Source organism: Salminus brasiliensis, chromosome 2, assembly GCF_030463535.1.
Source record: "Salminus brasiliensis chromosome 2, fSalBra1.hap2, whole genome shotgun sequence".
NCBI classification, from domain to species: Eukaryota; Metazoa; Chordata; class Actinopteri; order Characiformes; family Bryconidae; genus Salminus; species Salminus brasiliensis.
The window spans coordinates 59695845-59708986 of record NC_132879.1 but is presented as its reverse complement, the minus strand read 5'-3'; the positions used below and the strand labels follow the sequence as shown (position 1 = coordinate 59708986).

Here is a 13142-nt window from a genome sequence, read left to right as displayed (position 1 = left end):
GTGTGTGTGCGCGCGCTGTTTTTCCTCCTGCCCACGGTGTATTCAGTACATCAGCACTTTGAAGGATATTACCAAAGAAAGGGGCGGGGCAGGAGGAGAAGCGGGGAGGGGTTGGCTAATTAGGATGCTGTGTTGTCTAACTGATTATTTATGAAGCAGGAGGAGGAGCAACAAAGGTCTGTAGAAGTGATTAACCCTGAAAGTGTCTTTACTCCTCAGCAGTCACCGTACTCACTGGCAGTGATGGTCATGCTGTAATTAATATAAGTGCAGATAAGCACTTCTCAGACTAGTCCTAGTGTTTTCATTTGACCAGTTTGAACTTAAAGTAGCTGAATGCATTCATTAGAAGGGGTGTCCACAAACATTTGGACATATAGAGTATCTGAATTGTGACAGTTTTTCATTCTGGATTTAGATTTTTTCATTAAAAGGGTTCCGCTGTGTGCTCCAACAAGACCCAACAGTACAACCAGCTTCTGTATGAAGACTCTCCACAGACTGGAACTGTACTGGTTGAGAGTGTGTGTGTACTGGTGTAACTGTACTGGTGGGGTGTGTGTGTACTGGTGTAAATGCTCCTCTAGAGGAGTGAGGGTGGTGTGTGTTCACACTGCACACAGTGAAGTAGCTCGGGGTGTAGACTCCATCAGCAGAGCTTTCTGTGAGCCTCCATGTTTTCACTGCTGTAGAAAAGATGGAGGAGGCTTTGGTTCTTGTTGGATGCGCTGTGTTTTTCCTGAAGCAGTGGGAGCTCAGTCAGTAAGAGCTTATTACTGTTCTGTCCAATCAGAGGAAGGATAAACGCAGTGGGGTGAGACTGATGTGTCTGACTCGGACTGAATGAACAGCTGTGAGTGTCCGGCTCTGTTAGACCCCCTTCAGTGAGGCTCACGTTGATAATTGAGGGAAGGGCAGAAATGTTGACTACTGGACATCAGAATTGCTGGAGGATGAATGAATGTGGGGATGGTTGTGTTCAGTCTACAGTTTCCACTTTTATAATAGACACAGAAAACCTGAAACTGTCCGTACAGATTGTAATTCACTGTTAATAATTATGTAATTACACGATTATTAACACCATACATGTATATTTTGTATTACATCAAAACAAAATAGTAAAAAATGTTTAGACCACCAGGGGTTAACGTTTACTCCTCTCTCACTCTCTCGATATGCCTCAACACTCAAAAACACTGATACACACACTCTCACTCCTCAAACAAACATGCCGTATATGGATACACGCCTACAGGATACACTCCGACAGTGCGCAGTGTAACAGTGGGTGGACGAACGGCAAGCGTACGCCTCTGATGTCTGTTCATTCAGTCCAGGCTGGTCTTTTCTGCCTCTCTGTTTAAAATATGAATATAGGGAGTATGAATGAATATTAATAACACTAATGCTAATCCTGAGCATGTCAGGATTCTGTTTGGCGCCCCCTACCTGCTATATGTAGTGTGTTCAGTAACAAGCTGATCTTCACGATTTTACAGTGGAGCTTCTTTGTTTACTGACTGAAATGTTCTTCTAATGCTAGATCTGTATCGATGATGAGTAAATATATATATCAAATAATAATAATAACACTGTTGTCACGGTGACCCCGACCTCTCGGGAGATGTTGATTAGCTATAAAAGAGGCTAAATGCTACAGTGGGTGTGGGCAATATGACAATATTTTACTATATTGTAATAAAGTCAAAGCTGTAATATGTACAGGACATACACAGGGTTGAGATGTTACTCTCAGACCCACGGTGCAACAAAATAAACATCAAACACCAAATTAAACATTAAACATAAATGTAATCATCAGGATACACACTTAGCTGGATATAAACCACTGAACTCTGTATGGGACAGGATTATAACAGCAGTTCTTAAGAATCTGCTGCTACTTATGAACTTCTTATGAATTTTGTCTGCAGTCAGAAGTTTTGGGTTGGGCTGATTTTTGGATTGTGGATCTCCCCAGCGCTCAGCTCTACAGTCACAGAGGAGAACCCTTAAACACAACGGAACGGCCCGCGGCTTTATCTTCTCACTAACTGCAGTTTAGCGGGTAGTGTTATGGGTCTGATTCTGGATTAACTCAGTTCTGGACGGGTTCTGTTTCACAGTTCTGGATCAGCTCCGTTTCAGACAGTGTTTTGTAAACACTGAGGGTATCAGAGGCCCACGGTCGCTGCTCTAAACTCGCCCCACCTGCGTCTCGATTCCTTTCCTTCTTTGATTGGATTTTCTGTTCGTTTAAGTTCTTCAGTTTTAATCGTTTCGCTGTAAACGAGTTCAGCCTCTGTGGCCAGACACTCACTGCTGCGTTTACCCTCATACTCAGAACCAAACCGGACTGAATCGGACCAGACGGGATCTCAGACTTATTAGAACCTTCACAGGATCACACTGCAGAGCTCCAGATCTCAGCAAGTGAAAAACCTTAACTACCATAGTGAACATCCTCACTGTCACGCAACAGCCTCTTATCTCCATAGCTTCACAAGCGGAGGAGGAACCATCTGAACCTGGACATCAGTGTAATGGTGGAGCATTTCTATTGGTCCGTTCATCACCGAACTCTGATCCAGTATAAAGAACAGCTGCAGATTCTCATTCTGGAGAAAAGTGGAAAACAGAAAATGGAGATACAGGGTTTTTGTGTCAAGGTCGATCAGTGAATATTATGAGCTTATTTTGTTTCATTTTTCATTTTGTTTGTTTTCAGAAATAGTTCTCAAGACAGGCAAAACGTTGTTTAGAATTAAAATGTGACCAAATTAATACATTTAAATTTGCTAAAAATAAACTGTATGATGAAACACTTTATATTGAGCACACTGTGTTCTGTGTTCTGTGTTTTTTGTTACTTGTCATACGTGTTGCTCTCACCAAGACAAAAGCCTTGTATGTGTAACATACTGAAATAAAGAGATTCTGATTCTGATTCTGATTTCTTCACCAATGCATCTTTCCTCAGCACTCTGCTTCCCTCTGGTGGTAAGAGCAAAGCTTTGCATATGTTGTGTAGATGCTCACATAATAATAATAATAATAATAATAATAGAATATTCTAAAATGACTCATTTTTACTAATAAAATATTCAAACCTGATTGTGAAGGAATAGGGTTTATGACAGTGGAACCTATTTCTGTAAAACATTCTACATAGAAACATCTACAGAAGCTTTTTCCAACAACTAGAACGATTTAACCAGGGACCCAAATGGGTCTTTGAGTAATGGTTCAGAATAACACCAGGACTATAGAACTGTTGTGTAATGAACTTTTTTGTTGTGATTATTAAAAGAAGAGAGTTTAAATGTGAAGTAAACACCCTCTATAACTACATATCTGAACAAGGTTCTGGGTCTGGGTCTGGGTCTGGGTCTAGACCGGGGTCATGGTGAAGAGCAGTAGTAACTGTATGTATGTATGTATATAGTGAATGACTGTGTGTGAATGAGGTGCACCTGCTGAGTCTGAAACCCTGAGTGTGTGTGGTGGGGTGTTCAGAGTTCACACAGGCTCTGATTGGTCTGTGTTCACAGGTCTAGGCAGAATTGGCCAATAAGAGACGAGCACACTGATGATTAGGCTAATGATATAGTCAGTATTAATAAGGCAGTAATTGGATCAAGAAAAGATCAATGAAAGATCGATTAAACCAGCCCTGAGTCTGAACCCCCCTCCATGACTCCCAGTGCATTATGGGATAGTGTAGGACTCTGGGAGGTCAGGTCAGGGAGGGTGATGATGTAATTGTACAGAGAAAGTGATTTATTGTTGGGCAGAGATATTTGTCAGTATTTGAAATAAAACTTGAATGAACTTGAATCTTTTGGTGAGTGTCTGATGGTTAGCATTATTTATTAGCATGCTACATGAAAAAGGAAGTTAGCCAGCTGCTGTGTTGTGCTAATACTAGATGCTAAAGCTAAAATCTAAACTCTCAGATTCATTTTTATCTGGGCTGTAAAGTAGAAAGAGCTTAATTAGCTTGTTTAGGCTAAAATCTCCTCAAACCTCGTCCCAACAATCAGCAGCCGTGTGCTCCTCTGAGCAGCTGCTGAACGCTCTGACCATGATGCCTCAGAGCAGCAGAAGACTAGAAGAAGCTAGTGGAGAGTTTCAGGAGCCGGTTCCTCAGTTCCTAACGGAGTTCAGAAGGGGCAGTTAACAGGAGCGGTGGAGGTCCAGCTGAGGTCTGGAAGACCAGGAGAAGGTTCAGAGAGAACTGCTGGTAGGACTGATAGAAAGAGCTTCAGGAAGACTGATCAGACTCTGGAGTGGTGGAGCTCTGTTCTACTGTGCAGCCACATCTGCACTAACACCACCTTCATGGAGGAACCATCAGAAGATCTAAAGCAGTCTGCTGCAGCTCAGAGACTCGTCCTGGGCCCTGATGAAGATCGGTGATCAGAGGTAGGATTGGAGAAGCTGCAGGACGTCCTGAGCAGAACTCTCCAGCTGGTAAACTCAGGGGGAGAGGCCCAGGCTTTGGGTCTGTGCTGCTAAAATACCAGCTAAATACTAAATCCCAGTTAATTCTGGAAGCAACCATCAACCATCTCACCATCTGTAAAAGAGCTGAAGAGGAAAAGAGGAGGAGCTTCTACAGCAGGGTAATGATCCCAAACACACCAACACCTACAATGCACTGCCTCTAGAAGAGCGAGCTGAGGGCTCTGCTGTGATCCTCACAGCCCCCCGACCTGAACATCATCACACATCTGCTGCTAGACTCCAAAAGAACTGAGCAGCAAGACGACCCAGGATCCTCACTGAACCTCACAGATCTAGAACCTGGGGGAAATCCCCTGTCGAGAACGGAGAGACTCTTAGCTGCTGCAGAGGAACAGAGCTCGTAGACTAAAGACGGGCTCCAGACGGGGCTTGGTCTGAGGGTCCATGTTCAGACCAGATGTTTAGTGGAGTGTCCTGCTGCTCTGCAGGTGATCGTGCAGATGTCTGTGGAGTTCGCCCAGCAGACCGAAGTGGCTCGACTCAGCAGACAGCAGGACTCGGACGAGCGGAGTGAGAGACTGCAGGAGGAGCTGAGGGAGAAGAGACGAGGAGGTCCTGCTGCTCAGGAACAGGCTGGAGATGCTGGAGGTCAGTCACAGCACACACACTCAGGTACCGGTGCTGAAACTGCGGGTTATGCTGCACTCCTGCTGTACACTGGATCAGCACCGGCTCAGACACTGACCTCGTTACAGAGGGGGGGATATCGATCAGACCCTGACCGGCTGAGAATTCCCCTTCCTCCAGACCCCACAGCGCCCCCTGCTGGCCACAGGTTTTCCTGTAGCAGCAGTTGACAGGTGTGATGGACCTGAATTTAGACAGAAAACGAACAACTAGCCAGTGGAGAACCCTCAGAACCTTCTAGGTGGTCCGAGAACGTCTGTATGCTGCTGTGCTGGCTGACCAGCACCAGACCAGTGTAAACCCGCCGTGCAGTTTGGGCTGATGATTCCACCGGTCTGCTGCAGGGTGGAGCGAGTGTGAGGGGTCAGTGGTGTATGTTCAGACGGCGGGTGGGGTTGGGAGTGGGGGGGTCCTCATGCTGATGGTGCTGGCTGTTCATGATCATACAGAGATGAAGCAGCTCTTCAGTACAGTCAGCTCAGTTCATCAGCAGCGCTCTGAGGCTCCCTTCAGAACATCTACTGATTTGCAACAGAGCGGCTTTCATCCTCACACACACACACACACACACACACACACACACACTGATGAAGCTGTAGATTGTACTCTGAACATAGCCTCCTCTTTCCTATTGAGTTCAGAGCAGCTCCCTGTCTCAGTGTGTTGGTGAGGGTCTGATCTGTCGGTCTCCTGTGGCCTGGACTGCGCTCTGCGTTTACTGCTTCAGCACATATATGAGCATAGCTCCTTCACTGACCGCTGAGGAGGAGGAGGAGGATGATGATGACCCATCCCCTCTCACAGAAGTCTCCAGCAGTGACTCTCACACACTTTTAGACTGCAGGTTTGATGATGCTAATCCCAGTTCTCTTTAGGGACTACTTTCTGTAGCCGCACTACACCCTGCAGCATGTATCCCTCCACCATTTTAATGATCTGATTTTAAAAGCAGGTTCTAGAGCCCAACTCTTCTCAGAACGCGTCTCACTCAGTGTGTCATTACTTTATTTTATTTTATAATATATTTAATAATTTATTTAATAATAGAAATAAAGGGAATTATTTATTAAACGCAAAGTTCAATTAAATTCATTTTAGATTAACATATTAATTAACATTTATTTATTATTATAACATTTAATAAATTATTATAACAATTAATCATTATTACCACTAATGGATGGTAAAAATACTGCCACAGCAGGCTCACACCCCTTTTGAGCCCCAAAGCTGAAGTCGTGACCAGTTATGATAAGAGTATGATGGCAACCTGATAGGGACAGAGTTGGGGAGGATGAGATGGGCTGGTGGTCATCATCCAACATCCTGTCCTCACTAACACACTTGTGACTGATGCAGTCAGATCCTCACAGCAATGCTCCTCTTTCATCAAATGAGGGTTTAGGTTTCAGTGCCGATGACGAGAACCAGTGTGTCTGGGGTTCATGGTGGGTCGTTGCGTGTTCTAGCTATTCACAGGTGGGTCTTCAGGGTAGAGCAGTGGTCTCCAACCCTGCTCCTAGTGATCTGCCTTCCTCCAGCCTTAATCTAATCAATCTGCTGATTGGCTGCATGAAGGGCTGCACTTGGGTTATAGGTGAAGGTGGATCTCCAGGAGGAAGTGAGGAGTGGAGTGTAGACTAATACACACTACTGACTCCACAGCAGGAAATACGGCCCGAAGAGGACGAAGGTCCGCAAGCAGAACCAAAGGCCACGGAAAGTGAAGATGAAGAATATGAGAGTGTACCTGAAGGACAAGCAGAGGGTCATATCACTGAGGAGCTGCAGGACCGATATTCTGGACATGATTACAGAGAAGACTGTGGAAAATATCATGAGAGAGGTTCTAGAGCGGACCCCAGAGAAGGTTCTAGAAAAGACTCTGAAGAGATCACAGAGAAAATTGTGAAGATGATCACAGGGAAGTGTGTGGAGGTCACAGAGAACCTTCTGAAGATCACCCTGAATGTTCTGGAGGACATTCAGAACAGCACAGAGAAGGTTCTGAAGGAGATGACCCAGAAGTGCTAGTGAGGGTTGTGATCACGTGTGATTTTAAACGGGTTCGGTTCTGTTTCATTCTTTCAGAGTGGTGATGAGAAACAGGGACGCCTCGTTATCACAGTAAATAAACAAATATTTAAGGGTCACACCTTTAATGTCATTGTGCTTTACTGTCAAAAGCAGAGGTAACCATGACAACGGAAACACACCCTGCGGAAGTCCCGGAGACTCCTGGTGAATGTAAAAACACTGAAATGAGCTCCAACCAGTTCTCTCTCTCCCCTCCCCACCTCTCTCTCTCCCCACCTCTCTCTCTCTCTCTCTCTCCCTCCCCACCTCTCTCTCTCTCTCTCCCTCCCCACCTCTCTCTCTCCCCACCTCTCTCTCTCTCTCTCTCTCTCCCCACCTCTCTCTCTCCCCCACCTCTCTCTCTCTCTCTCTCTCCCTCCCCACCTCTCTCTCTCTCTCTCTCCCCACCTCTCTCTCTCTCTCTCTCTCCCTCCCCACCTCTCTCTCTCTCTCCCCACCTCTCTCTCTCTCTCTCTCTCCCTCCCCACCTCTCTCTCTCTCTCTCTCCCCACCTCTCTCTCTCTCTCTCTCTCTCTCTGTCTCTCTCTCCCCACCTCTCTCTCTCTCTCTCTCTCTCTCTCTCTGTCTCTCCCCACCTCTCTCTCTCTCTCTCTCTCTCCCCACCTCTCTCTCTCTCTCTCTCTCTCTCTCTCTCTCTCTCTGTCTCTCTCTCCCCACCTCTCTCTCTCTCTCTGTCTTTCTCTCTCCCTCTCTCTCTCTCTCTTTCTCTCTCTCTCTCTCTCTCTCTCTCTCTCTCTCTCTCTCTCTCTCTTTCTCTCTCTCTCTCTCTCTCTCTCTCTCTCTCTCTGTCTCTCTCTCCCCCACCTCTCTCTCTCTCTCTTTCTCTCTCTGCCTTTCTCTCTCTCTCTGTCTCTCTCTCCCCACCTCTCTCTCTCTCTCTGTCTTTCTCTCTCTCTCTCTCTCTCTCTCTCTCTCTCTCTCTTTCTCTCTCTCTCTCTCTCTCTCTCTCTCTCTTTCTCTCTCTCTCTCTCTCTCTCTCTCTCTCTCTCTCTCTCTCTCTGCTGTGTGTGGTGAGGTGTGTATGGTTCTACAGTGGATCAGTGGGAGGTGGAGCGCTGCTGAAGTGAGGGTCAGGTGTAGAGGAACTCTCCTCTACTGTAGAGGAACACAGAGGAAGACTGACCAGAACCACCACAGATGAACCTCAGAGAAGGTAACAGCTCTTTCAGGTTCTGTAGATGAAAATGGTTCTATAAGATATTTAGAACGGTTCTTTCACTCATAACAAAAGTAGAAGTGTCTTTTGTTCTGTAAAGAACCAGAAGAGCCAAATATCTAAAGTTCTACATTTTAGAGAAGAACTATTTCACCAGTCAAAGAACCATTGAGCTGCAGTGGACATCGCGTTTGCTATAGAACCCTAAAGAACCCCAATTTATAGGGCTGTAGGGTCTAATAGGTCATCCCATCACAACAGGCAATATCTTAAAAGTATTTAATACTCAGACAGTTCAGGGTAGAACCTCAGTTTCAGGGTAGAACCTCAGTTTCAGGGTAGAACCTCAGTTTCAGTTTCTAGTACTAGTTCAATGAAAAGAATCTAGCACTTGATAGAAGTATCTAGCCCTCGTTTAAAGTAGCAGTCATTAAAAGTATCTAGCACTCATTAAATGTATCTAGCACTCTCTAGATATATAAACATAGGCGTTATTGACATGCTCTGTGATGTGAACTGGCTAAATGAAACAAGCTGAAGAACCTTTGATGAACATTGGGGTTCCAGTTCTAGAGTCCCGCTGCAGGTGTGGCTGCTCGGACTCGTCAGAGACGTTCTCTAAAGTGTGGAACAGCTCTAAGCGAGCAGGTTTATTAATCACATTATAGACTGTAGCTCTTTCCACAGAGAACAGATTAGATACCTACTCACTCTGCAGTCTGAACACACAGCTGAACATGGTTCTGAACCCGGCGCAGAACCAGGTGGAGGTGCATGATTTAATGTTACTGTGTGACTGATCTGATCAACCTGACTTCAGCTCCATTCAGTTTACTGTTGAGTTAAAGTATGTAGTGTAGCGGTAGTGAGTGTGGCTGTAGTGTCTGTGACTGTAGTGTCTGTGGCTGTAGTGTCTGTGGCTGTAGTGAGTGTGTGGCTGTAGTGTCTGTGGCTGTAGTGAGTGTGTGGCTGTTGTGTGTGTGACTGTAGTGTCTGTGGCTGTAGTGAGTGTGTGGCTGTAGTGTGTGTGGCTGTAGTGAGTGTGTGGCTGTAGTGAGTGTGTGGCTGTTGTGTGTGTGACTGTAGTGTCTGTGACTGTAGTGTGTGTGGCTGTCGTTTCGTTTAGTCAGTTCAGCACTCAGAGCATGTCAGCATGACAAAGCACCTCCTCCCACCTCCTCCACCTAATCCCACCTCCTCCCATCTTCTCCACCTCCTCATCTGTGGTGTTTCAACACAGAGAAGTGTTTGTTATATTTTATACTGTAACTGTTTCACAAGTTTACCCCAAAACGAACTTTCCTGTGTCCTAAAAACACATCACACACACCTGGTCTTCATTGATGTGCTTTTCCAGTGGCTCCAGTGGTCAGTGCACTGGTTTCCACTTACTAGAGGCACTGAACATTTGCACTGAACCATTGGTGAAAAATGTTGCTATGGTGACAAAATGTAAATTCTTCTGTTTTATTATTTTATCAATCATGCCATAATAAATAACCTCATTAAAGCATCATTTCATCCTTTAGATTCCAGTAAATACCAGAACCTCGTTATTGTTTGTGTGTTGCTTTAAAAACTAGCTTCATAAATAAACTGGTAAAGAAGCTGTTTTATCATTCAGTAAGAGTTCCCTTCATTTACATATCATAATCTGACAGAACTGAAGATATGAAACACATCAGAAATGTGGTCAGAAATGAACAGCCTCAGTAAATAGAAGAGCGTTCCAGCTTTACACAACCTCCTCCTCTGTGGATCTCAGACCGTGAGAGGACAGATGTGTGTGTTCAGTGAGTGTGAGATACTTCAGGGACTTTTCCAGACTCTACGTGTGTACAGGCAGCATTACTGGTTTCTGCCAGTGGGTGAAAGGACACCTGGAGGAAGTCTGGTGTATTTAGGGGAGAGATGATACCTGCTTTAGCAACTTTGCCACAGATAAACATTCCTTCTGTATTTCTTCTGTAGCGTCACGCTCACAGCTGTAGCTCCTTCAGCTCAGAGCAACACCGCACTCACAGGGGGAGGAGCCATGCCAGGCAGAGTTCAGTTTACGAGTCTGAGTATTAAGTCTCTGGGGTTGGAATTGAGTCTTTCTCCGGGTGAGAGAATGTGAATATGAGTTCAAACCTGAGACCTGAGGCAGTGGTTTAGGTCTAACACTTAACCACACACTAGAAGACTAAAGAAGAGACAATCAGTCACAGACTTTGATCTTGCAGAGAATGAGAATCTTGCAGGGTCACTATTTACACGACTAGATTCCTGACGAGATCACGTCCCTTTATTTTATTATTTTTATTTCATTATTATTTCCCTTCTATTTGAATAATTGATGTAATAAGGCCTCCCAGAGAGTCCTCCTCCAGAGAAGTTCCTGTTCCTGACCTAATAGCTGACCTATTGATTATTACAATGTATATATACAATGTCCTCGTCACATTCTGCCTGAGCCAAGACTACACACTGAACACGGCTGGTTTTCTGGGAAGGTCAGGTCAAGAAAAGACTTGCGACAGCTATCCTGAGTGATTTCTCTTCCAGCGAGACTCATTTTCCTTTCATTCTGATATTGGATATTTACTGTATCTGCAGCAGTGAAATCAGTTGAAGCTGTTTGACGTCAGGCCGGCGTACGTTACGTCTTAAGTCTCTGAGATGTGATTCTGGCTCCAGTCTGGGGTGTGGGTCTGAGTGTAAGGTCTCTGGGGTCTCTGAGACTTTTGAGTTGAGTCAAGCCTGGAGTCCAACATCATTAAACAAAGACAAACCCCAAAGACAGCAGACTGCATCCCCACAGCTTCCAGTACAGGAACTAGATTATTGAACACACATGGAAAAGCCCCAGTGACTCCACAGCTAGCACTGTCAGTCTGGCAGGTAGAAGTGATTGAAGGAAGGAGGCGGAGGTTCCTTTAAGTCAGTCCCTCACATCAGCTCAGCCAATCAGTGCACCCCACCACCCTCAGTCATCAGCAACACCTGAGTAGTAATGTGCAGTGTGAACCCGACGGCTTCTGTGTACCCATGGTGGACCATCAAACTCCTGGTTATCCTGGTGTTTCAACATCCTGTGTGTGTTTGTAGGGGAGAACGGTCCTGGGAGAAGAACACCTGTAGGATGGATGACGAGTGGAGGAGGAGCCTCTGACCCAGTGTGAGTGACTGATGCTGTACTAGTCGTATGAATCAGCACTGTTAGAGATTATGACGCTTCTTAAGTAACACTTCAGTCTCGTTGTAGGTGAACATCAAGAATCTCCAGAACCCAGCAGTAACCGTTCCATGGAGAACCACCCTAGTTTTCTTGAAGGAGGAGGAGGAGGGGAACCAAGCTGTGTGTTCACAAAGACTGACCAGTCCATGGGGGAACCTCTAAAGCTCAGTGGACAACGAGGAGAACCCAGCTATTCCTCTATGAGGAGTGACCAGTCCAAGGGGGAACCTTTATGGTTCAGCAAAGGGGGAGGTGTGTCTGTGAAGAGTGACCAGTCCATGTCTGAGCCTCTGTGGTTTAGCAGACGTGGAGGAGAACCCAGCAGTGTGTCTATGAAGACTGACCAGTCCATGGGGGAACCTCTAAAGCTCAGCGGACAACGAGGAGAACCCAGCTATTCCTCTATGAGGAGTGACCAGTCCAAGGGGGAACCTTTATGGTTCAGCAGTGGGGGAGGAGAACTCAACAGTGTGTCTATGAAGACTGACCCTTGTCTTCGAAGAGTCAGCAGAAGGGGAGGAGAACTCAGCAGTGTGTCTATGAAGACTGACCAGTCCATGGGGGAACCTCTAAAGCTCAGTGGACAACGAGGAGAACCCAGCTATTCCTCTATGAGGAGTGACCAGTCCAAGGGGGAACCTTTATGGTTCAGCAGTGGGGGAGGAGAACTCAACAGTGTGTCTATGAAGACTGACCCTTGTCTTCGAAGAGTCAGCAGAAGGGGAGGAGAACTCAGCAGTGTGTCTATGAAGACTGACCAGTCCATGGGGGAACCTCTAAAGCTCAGTGGACAACGAGGAGAACCCAGCCATTCCTCTATGAGGAGTGACCAGTCCAAGGGGGAACCTTTATGGTTCAGCAAAGGGGGAGGTGTGTCTGTGAAGAGTGACCAGTCCATGTCTGAGCCTCTGTGGTTTAGCAGACGTGGAGGAGAACCCAGCAGTGTGTCTATGAAGACTGACCAGTCCATGGGGGAACCTCTAAAGCTCAGCGGACAACGAGGAGAACCCAGCTGTTCCTCTATGAGGAGTGACCAGTCCAAGGGGGAACCTTTATGGTTCAGCAAAGGGGGAGGAGAACTCAACAGTGTGTCTATGAAGACTGACCCTTGTCTTCGAAGAGTCAGCAGAAGGGGAGGAGGACTCAGCAGTGTGTCTATGAAGACTGACCCTTGTCTTCGAAGAGTCAGCAGAAGGGGAGGAGGACTCAGCAGTGTGTCTATGAAGACTGACCAGTCCATGTCTGAGCCTCTGTGGTTCAGCAGAGAGGAAGGAGAACCCAGCAGTGTGTCCATGATTGACCAGTCAGTGCAGGAACCTCTAAAGTCCATCAAGAAAGAAGAAGAACCCTTTGGTGGGAAAAGTGACCAGCCCATTGAGAACTGTCCTGGTTTCAGTGATTCATGGTGAGTTGTTTGCCCTCAGTCAGACACTGCTGGGTGGACGTAGGTGAGTTTCTGTAATCTGCTTTTTGTAATGCTCTAGAGGACGCTAGTTAAACAACAGCGAGAGA

General features: G+C 46.1%; 2 protein-coding genes across 2 annotated transcripts in view; both read left to right on the top strand.

Annotated features, from left to right (window-relative positions):
* The window catches only part of ensaa (endosulfine alpha a), a 5194-nt gene extending 2244 nt beyond the window's left edge, over window positions 1-2950 (top strand). The window contains exon 3 of the mRNA XM_072673363.1: window positions 1-2950. This exon is cut by the window's left edge and continues 333 nt beyond it. The gene's annotated coding sequence lies outside the window, so the exon portion shown is untranslated.
* A 1233-nt stretch (window positions 2951-4183) lies between these two features.
* LOC140549606 (uncharacterized) lies at window positions 4184-13094 on the top strand. Its single transcript, XM_072673350.1, has 4 exons — window positions 4184-5118; window positions 8270-8407; window positions 11501-11570; window positions 11658-13094. The coding sequence occupies exon 4, from the start codon at window positions 11699-11701 to the stop codon at window positions 13037-13039; it is 1341 nt and encodes a 446-aa protein (XP_072529451.1). The 5' UTR covers window positions 4184-5118; window positions 8270-8407; window positions 11501-11570; window positions 11658-11698; the 3' UTR covers window positions 13040-13094.
* The last annotated feature ends 48 nt before the right edge of the window (window positions 13095-13142 follow it).